The sequence below is a fragment of the Ylistrum balloti genome, unplaced genomic scaffold, assembly GCF_031769215.1.
Source record: "Ylistrum balloti isolate Yb309-2 unplaced genomic scaffold, AGI_CSIRO_Ybal_v1 Utg370840, whole genome shotgun sequence".
Classification (NCBI taxonomy): Eukaryota; Metazoa; Mollusca; class Bivalvia; order Pectinida; family Pectinidae; genus Ylistrum; species Ylistrum balloti.
The window spans coordinates 84,043-99,945 of record NW_026782484.1 but is presented as its reverse complement, the minus strand read 5'-3'; the positions used below and the strand labels follow the sequence as shown (position 1 = coordinate 99,945).

Below are 15,903 nucleotides of genomic sequence, written 5' to 3'. Positions count from 1 at the left end.
TTAAAAAAGATTAAAATTTGTGCAAAAAAACTATACCTGTTAAAACATGAAGTGGAATTCCTACACCATTTTTTAATTACGTACAAGCAATATTAAAGGTGTTCGAAAGGGAGTTAGATGGATTTTAAATATGAATGTGTAAAAAAAAACCTGGAAAATATATCCTTAGCACGATAATTCTATGACATGTGACAATCTTTGCGCAAACAAGTTTCTTGGCAAAGTAAACATGTTGAGCCTACGCATTCTTGAGCGTTGTTCTGTAACTTGCGATAAAACTTGAGGTGCCTTATCAACGCATGCTGAATAGATCTGTTCTAAATCTATCGTTGCTATGCATCAATTTCTTACCAAGCGTATTGTCAGAATAAATGTGGTTTGTTGATGTATATAAAAGTTTAGTGTCGTGCGACTGTAGGGCGAGTTGACTTTGAGACATTGTTATTGGGAAGAAGTCCGAGGGGTTCGGGGAATCAGCTTAGGTAGAGAGCGCGGCAAGATGGCAAGCGAAGAAGATGCAGCGTGATATCATGATGAAGGAAAGACAGACCTCATGTGTTGTTTAAGAGTTTAACCAATGGGTTAAGGAGTGAACTTTGACTCTGTTTGTGTGTACCATGACCTCGAGAGCTCGAGCTCGAGCGCTGTGACCCAGTGTTATCACGAGTCGAAAGTAAGGACGCCTATTTACATTTTTTCAATTTTAAACATTGAAGTAGACAAATAATTGTGTTTTTATAAATCAGGCAAGAATTTGCTTAGTGTTCGGTTTTCCTTTGTAATGACGTCATCGTGTAAATTATGATGCGTCACAGGAATGTCCTTCATGGAAGCCAATCCGAAACAGAACGTCATTATCAGTGACACACAGCCCGTCAACACTGTCAAGTAGAAGCAATGCCCAAGTTGGAGTGAAATAAATGATCCACGGATCTGATACGTGTCACAATGAAATGCTATATAGATCCAAAGACATCCAGTCAGCGTTAGGAAAGCTGTAAAACACAACATTCAGAAAGTTCAATGGTGTAAAATATTCACATTAAAAGTTTGAGAATAGGTAAAACATAACAAAATACGAAAGCCTGTTTATAACAGCGTCCACTTTTGTTTATCAATCATGCTATATTTTTGCTTTGCTGCGCCAGTTTCAATTCATGACGTAACGTCACTGTCCATATTAGGGCCTTACAATTGATTGATGACTGACACAGCTAATAAAAAAACGCTGCTACATACGTATTTAACACAAGTGATACATATGCAAAAATATTACATAGAATAATTCAATGGACGCCAGACAGATAAAAGGTTATAAACATCGTAGGTAGGAATCTATCTCAAGTTTATCTATTCATCATTGGAGAACATTGACAAGGCCGTAGCGTACAAACTGGTTCATTTCTGTGCGTTTGTACGATGCAGTTTTGTTGGAAGTACCAGCATGCATCATACCTGTATATCCGCAAATTCTTGTAAGTATCAGATTATTTCCTCTATTAGTTTTCGAACACCCTGGTGCGGACACTACGAACCCCAACAACAGCAAAACACTTCCTGCCATCAAAAGTGTCTTCGCAATATCATTATTCACTGAAAATAACAAATTACTGTCATGTCATGAAGTTAAAATTAGTTACACAAATAAGCACAAAAAGGCGTTAGGTTTCAGAATTCTGTGATGTCAGTGTTTAGATATTAGCTAAACAATATCCATCCATAAGATGTACTCAATATGTACCATGTATGTACATTTCAACTTGGGCAGATGGCAAGATTTACAATAGATTATAAAAAATTGCGGCCTTGAGCCATGGAGCCGACAGTGATTTGTGCACATGCGTAATCATATATGACGCAAATATTTACATATCCAGAATGTGGATTAAAAGATGCAGTTTTTCTGAATTATAAATGAACCTCTTTATGTGTTTATATTCAGGGAAAACCACACGTCATTATATAATATATGCAATATTTTTTAAAAATCCATTAAAAATCGTTTTACCGCGATGTCGCTTTAAACCATCATAGCTGTTGATTGTGTGTACATAATAAAAAATCCAAAATTAACGAGCAGATGATCGAATTTTCTCCGGTAGGCGACATGACTATATGAATTATAAATTACTTGGAACCTAAAACATTCAAGTTTAACGGCCGTAACTATGGTAAGTTATTGACCGGAACTTTATCTGTATTTTATCATTATTCAGCAAGGTCCAGGCACGAAATTTCAAAGAAGTGTTTCCATCAGTACAAGAGTAAACAAGTGGGATCCATTGTATTACTAAATGTTGGAATGACGACAAGGGCCAACAATGTCTCTCCTTGCCATTAGTCTGCCTATGGAGAGAGGGCATTCAAGTGGAATTGTTCAAATAACTTATTTTGCTTCAATTGTTTAGAAAGACGAGTATCGGTAAAACTGGTGAATGCTTCCCGAAAACGGCGTCATTGGGCACAAAATTTGAACAAAGCGCCTGAATTTGGTTTACTGTACATTCTATAAGTATGATCCCAGATTTAATATTAGCGAAGCTATGGTCATGACAAAAATTTTTAACAAAGGGCAATAACTCTCTAATTAAGGGGTTCCGGGCCATAACATTTGTACACTGCACTTTGTCTTCGTATGATCAATTTACACGCAAAGTTTCATATTCCACCTAAACTGCAAGCAATACTATGGAGAAAAACATGTTTGTTTTAGCAAGATCAATGCATACACTAAGTTTCATAATCCTTACTTAAGTGTAAGCAAAGGTATGCTCCGGACACGAAAAAGACGGACGGAAAGACGGACGGTCGGCGACCATATGCTTCCCCGAAAATTTTCGGGGAATATAAAATATACTTTGGATGAATACATAAATAAATATATTACATATATCAGTAATGCAAAATTACCGCCAGAATCAAATATAAACCCGGAAGTCTTAATGGATTTCCCGATTTCCGAAACTAAATCTATATAATTTTCAGGAAATAATGTAAAGATTTGAAGTGACGTTTTATTGATAACTTTGCAAACATGATCTGGCAATTGATATAATTGAAGAGAGTATCATATGATATATGGTATATGTCTGGGGCCAGTAACTAGAAGCTCCCTTAAGACCTAAGGGCAACTTTAAGTTCCCTTAAGTACTAAGGGTGTAACTGAAAGCTTACTTAGACAAGCAAAACGGTAATTTTTAAGTCTAACTGAACATCTGTCCTTAGCTCGCCCTTACCTCTCCCTTCCGTAGTTAGGATAACCAGAAACCCTCTTAAACTCTAAGGTATCCTTAAAGTACTCTTATACCTCACTTAGAAGTTTAAGGGCGTAACTACATCCCCACCTTAAACTTGAAACTTTCACTTAGACTAAGGATGCCCTTGACCGCCCCTAAACCACTCTTAGTGCACAATCCAGTAAAGATATTGTACCACCATGGCTTTGATATTGATGCTTTTTCAAGAAAACCGAGATGTTCCAAGGAGGTTATTCAGGGATCGCCAAAATCCATTGGATTTTCTAAGTGACCAAGCGATCGTGAACGATTATCGCCTTGATAGGGAATCTATATTTGAAATTTGTAACTTATTCCAAAACGACATTTCAAGAATAACGAGGAGAAGTAGAGCTCTTCCGGTTTCCCTGCAGACTATGGTTGCTTTGCGATATTACGCCAGTGGAAGCTACATGTCCGTCATTGGGGATGCACATGGGGTGAGCAAGATGGCGGTATCTCGCGCTGTAAGGGATGTGTCACTGATTCTTTCACGTCATGCTAGAACGTATATAAAGTTTCCCTTGACTGATCAGGAACAACTTAAAGTAAAACAAGATTTCTTCAGGATTCGAGGATTCCCAAATGTTCTAGGAGCCGTGGACGGCAGTTTAATTCCCATACATACTCCGACCGTGGAGAGCATCTATACGTGTGCAGAAAAGGTTTTCACGCTTTGAATATACAAGGGATCTGCGATGCAAACTACCAATTCTTAAATGTCGTTGCGAAATGACCCGGCTGTACACACGATTCCCACATTTGGAATAATTCTGGCGTGTGTAATGCCTTTGAGACCGGCCATATTCATAATGGTTATCTCCTCGGAGACAGTGGCTATGGTCTTAGACCGTGGCTTTTGACCCCAAAATTGGCACCAGCGTCACCTGCGGACAGAAGGTATAACGTCGCACATCGGGCCACTCGCTGCGTGATTGAGAGAACATTTGGAATCTGGAAAATGAGATTTCGATGCCTTTTCAAAGGGCTTATTTTGTCCCCTGAGAGATCAACTAGGGTGATAATGTCGACAGCAATATTGCACAATATTTGCATGAAGAAACAACTCCCTTGCGAGGATGTCTCTGATGAAAATGACGACCCAGAGGAAGATATACAAGATCAGTACCAGCCGGATTCACAGTCGGGCATCCAAGCTAGAGAAAACGTAATAGCGACAACCTTTGGACAATAGTTATGCATAACTGATATTCTGAACTGTCAAAAACAACAAAGACTGATGACTACTAGTGTAAATTTCAACAAAACATTTTAATAACACTTTAACAGAAATAACAATTACTGCTTCAAATAATTAAAATTAAATAAAACTTGTTGCTGTGGAAGAAAACTCCTTATAATTATCTATATTAACTAGTTTTACATGTCAAAAATGTAATAAACAGAAAAATACTAAAACAAAATTGAGTCTGAATTTGTGAGTATTTGGCATTGCTTTATGCACCGGTTTACAGGAAGAATTATATCCAATAAAACAAATCTCAGAATAGTCACTGATCCAATGTAAATTACAAAAACAAAACATGATCGGAAAGCTGTCTTGGTTCAAATGAAACTTGCGATAACAGAAACGTGATTTTAAGATGAAATTCTTCAAATGTCAAAGTGCATCTAGATGAAACTTGGATTTCATGATAAAGATATACTGCTTCCATAAATTGAATTGCGAAAGCAATATTTGGATTTCATATAGATAGGACAATGAGTAAGAAATCTATGAAATGGAAATGACATGAGTGGGCTTATTATCATTTATGGGCTTATTGCCGGATATATACTTTAAAGTAAAGACTGAATTACTCTTAAAATTCAATATGACTAAAGGTTTAATTATACGAAAGATGTATCCAGTACTTCTTGAGATATAGCGATAACAAGAATTATGTATGGACGTCCGGGATATTACCATTTGTAATGATGGTTGGCTAAAAATTCATTGATCATTTTGCCCGACCACGCGGGTTTCCTGTGGGCACAAACCCCTCAATCGCTAATATACAGGCCAAAAGTATGATTATTATAAGTTTGATAACTTGTTTCATCATTTTTGCAAAATATAATGAAGTTTATTATTATCACTACAGTGTTTATAACGTAGGTAAATGTGTATTTATCTTCTGTTTACTTACTTATTAAAGACAGGTTAAACTGAATGGAGCATCTGCATCATCTGGTTGGAACGGCTGATTATAAAGACACGACTTCACATTGCTGGATTTTTCAACCTGAAGTCTTTCCTTTTCTATTTCTAATCTTTCTTTTTCAACAGTAAGTTTTTCCTTTTCGAAAGCATATATCTTGGACGATTCATCCTCGGTCAATTCGCGAGCTACTTTTCTTTTTTTACTTCTACATGGCACAACGTTTGATGCAATTGATGGGACACTATGTCCAGCGTTTGATGTTTCACTATGTCCAAAACTATGTCCAGTCTTTGGGGTTTCATATGTTCTTTGGGGTTTCCTTGTTTGGTGTAAAACAATATTGCATTGGTTGATCTATCCCAAAATTGTTTAAGGTAAGTTTGATGTCAGAAGATTCATTACTACTTTGTATTTCTATGGACTCTACACTCTGCATATCTGCGTCTACTGACCTTTCTAGTTCAAATGTGTCCGCCATCTCAGTGTTGATGCCGTCTACTTCTGTCATCCCAAGTACAGAAAGCACTTTTTCTTCTAAAGGCGTCAGACCCAGTTCTGTCATTTCTTTGTTACCTGTCCTTTTTCTTTCCCTGTCGAATTTTGACGCTTTCCCCTTTACAACGCTAGACCAGTCTTGCCATTTCTTTTTGACGTCCTCCATACTTCTTGAAGCTTGAGATGCAGCATTTATCTTTGCTGCGATAAGTGTCCAAATTCTCTTCTTCTTTTCATTTGTCACAGTATCGCTGAATTTTCCCATTATCAAGTTTCTATTTTTACTCACTTCGTCCACGAGGATCTCTAATTCTGTTGGTGAAAAGTTGGGCTTTCTAGGCCGCTTGCTGGTTGTTTTTTGGTCCGCCTCTGCCATGTTCTTACACGTGGTTTTGTTTACCAAGTTAAAACGAAAGTAAGTCGGTATCAAATAGCCGCTTGGGTATACTCAGTATCTGAGTCAAACGTTTCCATGATTTAAAAAAATTTAGTAGTCAAAGAAACGAAGACGGAGAGTCCGGATTCAACGATGCGTAGCTTAGTATTATGTTTACCTGAGAACAGTTTAAGAGAGCCCTACGATAGGTTTAATGGTGTGATAAGGAGGCTTGTAATTACCCACTTACCATGCCCTTTGTTTAATCTTAAAGCTCCCTTAAATCCTATCTTCAGTCCATTTTTCTAGTTACCGGCCCCTTATCTTTATCTAGAACTTAGCTGTTCGGTATTGTTTACCTCACACAATCAATGTTGAATCATATTTGTGGAGGGATTTAGTAACTTTGTAGCTTATGTTGTTTACGTTAGAGTTATATTATTTTACCTGTTATAAACAGTATGAGGGACATTTTATATGAAATATACATGTCGAATTTTCTAACGATAAAGTATTCTAACGACATAATGACAAGGCGTCAAAACAAGCTGGAAAAATGATTTAAGGTGTGATAAATGACATCCAGCGCGAGATCATAACAACCATCGTAACTATTGTTGTTACCAGATTGATTCCGTACTAACGTCGTTAAAAACAGCGATCTTCAACTTTCTCTTTCCCGTTATCAAAGAGATGTTGTTTTCAGGCGCACTGTTTGGTAGTAGGATACGATTAGAATGAGGTGTGTAACAGTTACATTGACACTTGTGAGTCTTTGAAAATAATTCTAGAAAAGTTCCTTTGAATATCTCTCCCAAAGTAAGAGTTGGTGTCATGAGACAATGTTATAAATCTTATGAGCTTACAATTTTTTTACTCAGTCTTTTTAAACCAAAAGTATAGAATACAACGCAACAAAACAATAATTTTATTATAAAGATGTTTAGAAGTTGAAATAAAAGCTGATTACTGTCCTATCATCAATCACGTTTGATTGTTTTTTGTTTAATTTTTTATTTACGGTTTCTAGTTATGAAATAAGGCAATGCAACGAATTAAAGCAATGACAATGCACACATACAGAACACATACCGGAGAATAGGATTATTCCCGATAAATGAAATAAAAATTACCTGAAAGACGATAAAACCAGAATTTAATGTTTGCATAATTGTCAGGTTTTTAGTATGAGGTCAAGAGGTTGACTTCCTGTGGTGACAAATTGTGGATGAGAGCAATTCAGAACGAGTATACGGTGACTCATTAAAAACAGTAAAAAAAAATCTGAAAAGTGCTAACATTTATATTTCCCGTGTACGCTGTAATATATTCAAGGACAGGCGTTTAATGTTTAAGATTTATGACCAGTGATTCGTGTTCGATATTGTTTACCTTACACAATCAATGTTAAATCATATTTGTAGAGGGATTATGAAACGCTGAAGCATATGCTGTTTACGTTAGAATTATCTTGCCATCCTGAACGAGTATAGAGCGACTCATGAAAAATAGTGAAACACTAATTCTCGAAGAGTGCTAACGTTGATATTTTTATAAATTTTTGAAAATATTCTTTACACCGTCTCAGAGCTGGCATGCTTTACAAATATTTATGTGTCATAAAGAAAGCCTGATCGAATCACTTATAGCTCATTCATTAGCATATATATATAGAGAGAGATAAAAACACTTACATGATGCGCTGGGGTCAAAGTCTTTACACGTATCCATCCCCGCGCATATAACAAGATAGTCAGCACCATTGAATGCCGTGAACAGTCCTGCGTGCTGCTGTCGAATGATCCCCTCCTGAACCCAAGAGACTTGGTACCAGCAGGGCGTCACCAGACTCGCTATCTGTATAACGAGGATAGGTAGAAAAGAGAGGTACCAGTAAACTCCCACGGCTGTCGTTTCTGCCATCGTCCTGATAGAATCATGGATGACTGAAGTTAAGAATGTTACAATGAAACATATAGTGAAATTCTTAGTCCTCCTGGTGGAGTGTTGGGTATCGAGTGCGTGATTGTTCTCGTCCACAAGCCAACCTCCGTTATAACAGTTCGCGTGTTATTCTATCTGTGTTCTGAGTGACTGACATTTAAAACACGGACAATTACATGCACTGATTTTTGTAATACCGATGTGAACATATTACCTGTGATTGTCAAAAGGGGTACATGTATTGTATCAAATACAATACTGACTCACCAGTAATTACTTTTGTATTGTTGTGAAAATCTAGCGTAGATTTCCTGCTCATTCAGCGATGAAATATCATAAAATATGGCTGCGCATTATTTATCCTCGCTTAGCAAATGCTGAAAAGGTGTAGGTACATTTTTCAAGGTTTTACTTGGTCACTAGTACAGATGATAGAACAGAAATCGGGTGACAGAGTCATGTTCAATGGAGCACATTATACCTAAGATATAGACTTAAGACTTCAGATGTAGACCATTAGCATAAGAGGCCAGGCCGTTGGTTCACTCAAGTCGCGTCATTCGCTGAGCAATTTCGTTTTAACCATGTCTATTAAGGTCTTAAGTTCCAACGGAAACAATTTCAGTAATAATGTAACATCAAATAGTATGCTTGGATATTCGTGAACATGTGTCTCGTTGCAAGATTTCGCTATACTTAACTTTTTTGATGTTCATACATTTAACTTTTCAATTTGGTTGAATATAACAATTAATGAAAAATAAAGGACGAGGACGCAACGTGACGGTAAAAGACATATGCTTAGTTTTTTAGTGAAAAAGAAAGATTATATATCGTTAGCATTCCGGTTGAAAAAATCGGGTAGAAACTGCCATGCACATTAGCGACTGAGGCGTAATTTATCAGCAACAGGCATAATCCTCCATAATAAATTATCGTACTCAATGAATTTTGACTGATACAATATTAGTGAAGATTGAATAATACCTTGTGATTCATTTACCATAAACAAGTATCACGTGATATTTTTGCAACATCAGAAATGCAGCAATGGAGTATTTCTGTAAAGTTGATTGGTTGTAACAGTGCCGTGAATTATGACCGTTTGATAAATAAAACGTCCTGAAGTACGATTCTCATATTGGATGACAACATACTATTTGTAAGGTTTATATGATAACTTAAAGTGGAGTAAAATATTTCCGCAACATGGAGATATAGCTTGGACCTTACCGATTTATTAATGGAGATATGGAAAAAGTTATGCAATTCATCATCCAGTGAATTACAGGCTGTATATAATCTTTGCATTCTGCGAATTTATTCAACAATTTAACATCATGTTCGCACAATATAAATCCCCCTCCCAAATTTTTTATCAATGCTTCTTTTCCAATTTATGACACTTCTCATTTAGTTCCTAAGGCTCTGCTTTCGTTTCTATTTAAAATTGGCGCCGATTGTATACTCTAGCCCGGCCCGGAAGGAGAAAATCGATTTTTCTGGAGCGAATTTTTTGTGGGCGAGTTGACGAATCTAGGCCTATTAGACCATATTCAAAGTAATATTTTATGCTCATTTTGATGCATTTAAATAACGATTTTTTATTTAAAAAAAAAAGCTTTGAATTGGTACTATACATACATTAATTAAATTTCATTTAATTGTTTCGAGTTTTATCATAGGTTTATTGCAATAAATTCTTTGAAATGATCGCAATATTAGATATAAACAAACAAAAAAATGATAAAAAGTGATCAGTAATGATTTAAAAAATGTTTTCATGTTGTAAATCAGGAGAGTTCCGCCTCTGTTAAACAGTAGCACTCAATGTCATTTACGCGATAAAAGTGTGTGGGTGATGGAGAGGATGGAGGCAACAGAATCATTTGTGAAATAGGAAGTTGTTGTATAAAGCCAAAGGGAAACATCTTGCAGTGTAGCATCATTTGGAAAATTTGTCGTTGAGTTCATGAAAATGCCTCGACAGTAATGTCGTCATTTCTTTGGATATGACGTCAAAACTGATTTCAATATATAGGTAACATAGTTATATCCCCTTATAAATCAGTTATATCCAAAATAAGAAAGCAACATTTTGATTTTGAGTGCACGTGCATCGGCTCAAAAACGGCTTTTTGGTACTCAACTCAATGTCAACTGACAATACAGAAATGCATGCTTCAGTAATTATATAACTATCGATTGGAAGTTGACCTAGTTCTCCATGGAATACAACGTTAACTAATTTACCAATATCCAAAATGTGTTTACAAAACTTTAAATGTATTTGTTCAAAGAGAAATTTATAAAGCAGATTTAGTCATAAGTTTGATCATCTGCATCAGCTCTTTTCTTGGTCCAAATAAGCTTTTGATACAGATCTATGAACCAAATTTCGCATTGTAAGTTAATATTAGTTTAACTACCAAATTGAACAATTGCATTGGGCTTCCATACGGAAGGCTTCAATCTGTATCAATTACTGACACGATAAAAAGGAGATCATATACATTTTATCTTATCAGTGTTAACTGACAAGTTCCATTCTATGCAGTATGAGTATAGTTTTAAAGAGGACTGGAGTCCATCATTATTTCCAGGTACCTTTTCATTCAAATAACCATAAGTTTTCATTTTCTTTTATCTATTTTGAAGTTGCTCTCCTATGAAAATTCATTTTATTTATTCAGCTAATTGTGTTTTTTTTTCATTGCGTATTTAAGTATCAAGTGGACTTTGACCGTAAAGAACACAAAGAACTAGCAATGCTAAATTTTATTTTATTTTTAACATTCAACTCACCAATTCTACCATACAACATACTCGGAACTAACTTCAGTTTATTTAAAGGAATCGTTATCGTGGACTATTATGTAACGACTCCAGCCACAATGATCTTCATTTCGTCGACATGGATGGAAGAAAAGCACGAGTTGATGGCTCATTGGAAATCCTGACTGAATGGACATGTTGTGTCATTGCCGACAATCCAGAATAATGAGCATCGCGTTTTATCATTCGGTAAGCGTTTTTACCTATCTTCGAACATATTCATCTCTCAGAGCTCATGTAACAGCTTGTTGCATGTTATTCGTTCTATTTACATGGATAAAGAACTTCCTTTTACTCAGTAAATGCCTGGCCTCCACAAGTAAACCATTCGCTGCCTGAGCCTTTAATATTTGTTGTGCTGTTGAATTTGATGGACTCACGTAGTCTAGACGTTCTAAATGAAAGATACGACTATCATACTTAACAGTAGTTGTCCTTGGTTTCGCTTTTCCGACGGTGTGTGTGACCACGCCCAGAACAAGGCTCATAAGTCCGCTCACAGCACACATGAAGAAAGCAAAACTAAGCCTTGGATTCGTCATCATTTTCCTATTTGATATAAGTACATTTTCCTCAGTAAACATTACATACAAATTGCCCTCCCTGGAGAAATTCAACACAAACCAAGTTACTCCACAGCAAATACAGGTGGCTGAAACAAAACATGGCGTACATTACATTTTTATAGCTTCACTCTTGCTTGTACTATATGTTTATTAAAGATGAAACAATTAGAATCGTACACAATAGATTGACATGGTTTGATAAACAGAACATTTTGTCTAACTATTGTCTTCGTCAAAAAACACACGCATTCAGGAAATTTTACCTTAAGGTTGGTAAGTAGACATAGAATATGTTTTCAGATATCAAAATCAGTTAGAAAAAAGTGTGTGTGACATACGAATTACTACACTGGCACATCCATCGATCAAATGACCATTTATGTGAATTTGCAATCAGCAGTACAGTGTGTGAGGTGGTGATCAGATTAGTAGAACTTTCGGGCTGTAGAACAACCCGATGTACACTAGGATTCATAATGGTGATAAAAATGATATTGAATATATAAATAAACTCGTTTTCCTGGATGTAGGTATAGATCCCCTTAAGTCGGTTCAGCTTTGTTTTTAATCTATTGATATATAATACTTGTGTCTAACTGACCCGCTAGGGCGAACCAGTTTATGATATGATTTTGATGATTTTTAAGTCCCAATTTGCTGATCTTTGGCAGAGAATAATTTACGCTCTGATCTGATAAGTTTTTCTGGTATTCACTAAGTCAGACGTCAAATGTCTTTCTTCCTTTCTGATGTACTATACGTCTCACGTACCTCTGATTACGTTCACGCATTCCATGATTTTCTATTTAGGAACGTTAACCTTTAGATATACCAGGATACCTGTATTTCGGAATGTTCTGTGAGATTCCATGGCTGTTACAATGACATTGCCACGGTTTTATCACCTGAAAGGTCTCTGGTGATATTTTTATGTGGAACTAATTGCCCTTTTTATCTATTCTTTTCCGTTTTTTTATCTTTCTTTCCTTTCATCAAATTACCTTATTATCCCCCTTGTTTACATCATCAGAATGTATACATGTTTTCATGGTGCCAACTATATGATCCAGGTCTTGATTTTTGTTCCGTTGCTCTGTGATATTAAAGCTATATCTATTGAACAAAGTTCGTACACCACCAACCTCTAGTCTAAGGGGTAGTGAAATCAATGTCTTGTCACGCTTGAATTTTTACACAAGTACTAGATATTCCATGTGCTTATTGAATTTAAAATTATTTGCATGATGGAGTTTCTGCACCTCTCAGTCAGGCGTTTTTGACCAATTTTGTTTCACCTCTGGCGCCACCCTTGTCTCAAAACTTTAGGAATATGCATCACTTAAGAGTCATAGAAAGACAAAACAATTGAATGCTGCAGCTTCATTCACGGCTTTGCTATACTGTTATCCTCAACTGAAATGTGCTATTCTCTTGTGATTCGCAAGTTCAAAACTGCAGGTCAAAGAAGACATCTGGATACGCCATAACCGGGATGTTCTAAACAGGAACAGGTATCGGAAAATCGACTTAAAGAGAGGGAAATGTACGTGCTACCAGTTGATCTAAGTATGGGATTTAAGCAAATCGACCTGTTTGCTTGAAAATTTTGTTATTGTCTCGTCTATCAAAGTTCAACCTTTGATTTATAAATTACAGCCGAATAGATCTGATCCCACTGTACACTTAGGTGCACCAATGATTTACTAACAAGGCACTGTTTTCATATTCTTATGTATAAAACACTTTAAACAAAGGCCTGAAACGTGTCTGATAATCGTTTGCTCTGACATGAAAAATGAAAAATGATCAAAACGAAACTCAATTAATCTCCCACACGTGGGGATTTCACTTCTCTTTTTATAAATTATGTAGTGCTTTTTTTTTTTTTTTTTTTTTATCTTTTTACAAATTGATGTTACCACTCACCTGCAGTGAAGAGGAATCCGGACATGACGAGGAAGGTAACTTTTGTCCAGCCAGACCTCCAGGCTAGGATTGAACCGACAAAAATAGTGACCAATAATAAACCCGTTCCTACTAGATGCAGGGATACAACTCCCCCATAATCCGCTACAACAAAAACAATAAAACACGATAACAGTACAAATCTGTACCTACAATATTTACAAATTATTCTGCCTTTTCATCCTCCATTAATATTGAAGTGACTCTACCCGAAATGGGTCGGTTTTTTTTCAGAAAAAATAGCGACATTTGCTATTCAGTTGCTGAAATATTCACAATTTTGCTGTAACGAAACATATTTTTATATCGTAATGACATGTCCCTATTCCTCAATGCCTTTTAGCAGAGTAAGCTTAACTTGGAATATAGCAGGTGCTCCTAATATCAAATCAAATGTAACCATGTGGAATAGCATTCCATTTTCACTTTTTACTGACCAGGAGGATTTAAATCATGGAAGGATTTTGGAAAACCCAAATTAACATCTTCAGTTAGAGAAGGCAGGGGAGTTAAAATGGATCAATTACCTTGATATATCATTAAATATGCAATCGACTTAACTTTCTTACAGTTGGACATTCACTGTCAATTTAATCATCTTAACATTGTTGATAACCTACACAGAGCAACCGAATAGTTTTTGTTTATTTTGGAAAAAAAAACCTCATTCAGGTAAAAAGCATGGCCTGGATACCTGTGTATAGCATTGACTTAATGACTTGAAACGGTGTTGATCAAGGATATAAAACACCTGTCCTTGATAAGAATGCCATGATAAAGCTCGAAACATATCCGGGATATTACACGCGACGTTACCAAACCATGCGCAACATTGGCTAAACATACCTATGGCCAAACAATGTTCACATCACGTGACTCGGATATAATTACACATTATTTACTATCTCTATACTCTCTACACCTATCTGTAAACTACCTCTATTCTCTGTATGTCATGACTTAATTGATGTCGGGTTGCCCAGACGTCTGTTATAACTTAGTATACCAATGATGACGAAATGCTATTGGTGTGCCATGGTTGTATTTGAAAACTATTGCATGTTCTTTCAGAAACACGAAATATATACTAATGTAGAGGCATTTGGATATGGTAGTTAAAGGCTGAGTTATGGAATGTAGTATGTCTGTATATTATACGACTCGGCGTAGATAGAACCAACAGAAAAATTCACAGAAAATTTAAGCAGAATAATAGATAGAGAAAATTTAGTTCCAGCGACTGTTGTATTCAATGGAAATCATGCCATGTGGTGAAATAGCATAAGTATATAACTCCTGAACGTACAGACCAAGTACAATGAAACAAAAATACTTTGGTGGTGTTTAAGATAAGCTTATCCGTTAAATGTCTGGGATACGTACCGTTACCCATGTGGAAGATAAGAGGCAGGGAATCACAGGTGGGACCGACACAATAGGCAAAAAGTCCTCCATACTCTCCACCGGACTGCGATGTCACCCAGTTTGGAAGACACAACCCCGCTAGTTGTAGAATAAAATTGACACTGATTGCAATAATGATCTTATTTCCTACTGGACAGACCATTACTGGAATAGAAATCTACAACAACATGGAAAGACTATGTACAAACCACAGCAATAACACTAGCTTTGGTTTCTATGATCAATACACGAGGGTAGTTTAACTGACGGGTGTGTGTTTGGATAAATTTAAAGCATATGGCGAGGACAATGAATCCGTGATCATCTAAACATAAATTTGGCATGATCGTCCATCCCTCTGTAATAACACATATTGTATATCATGTTAGTCTATTCATCCACCGACAGACGATCACAAAGGGTCGCGTTTATCAGGATATTCAATACCTCGAAATTCTTCCGTCATAATTAACGCATAGAAATCCACAAGGCACTAGAATATTGCCGATACGGTGTATCAAATCTACCCAATGGAAAACACACTAGTTATTCATTATTTTGACAGCCGTCATGTGTTCTGTAGGAAGTCAAACGCTCATTTACAGGTATGCTTGGGGTAGTAAATTGGGCCCTAGTCATTATGCACAGCTGGTGTTAACGTTAGAGACAATGGAACACCGATATGTACATTTAAATAGTCTGCGGTTGTGTTGTATGTCAAAGCAATAAATTTTAAATTAATATCTCGGTATAAGGATTTGCTATCAGTTACTTTATAACGCTGATTAAATCTACAAATAAGATAACATTTACTGTTTACTGCATCACCTGTAAAAAAATAAGTATTACCTTCAAATAGTTGTATGTTAATTAATATC

At 36.2% G+C, this 15,903-nt stretch overlaps 2 protein-coding genes across 2 annotated transcripts; both read right to left on the bottom strand.

Annotated features, from left to right (window-relative positions):
- Positions 1-735: 735 nt before the first annotated feature.
- LOC132558893 (uncharacterized) lies at positions 736-15,188 on the bottom strand. The gene is made up of 5 exons (XM_060223511.1): positions 15,005-15,188; positions 13,583-13,726; positions 8,000-8,257; positions 1,456-1,593; positions 736-995 (listed from the first exon to the last, which is right to left on the bottom strand). The coding sequence occupies exons 1-5, from the start codon at positions 15,186-15,188 to the stop codon at positions 736-738; spliced, it is 984 nt and encodes a 327-aa protein (XP_060079494.1).
- On the bottom strand, positions 5,429-6,311 carry LOC132558963 (myb/SANT-like DNA-binding domain-containing protein 4). The gene is given in 3 exon segments (XM_060223589.1): positions 5,429-5,705; positions 5,777-5,828; positions 5,831-6,311. Coding segments are annotated over 3 exon segments (810 nt in total).
- Positions 15,189-15,903: the final 715 nt, after the last annotated feature.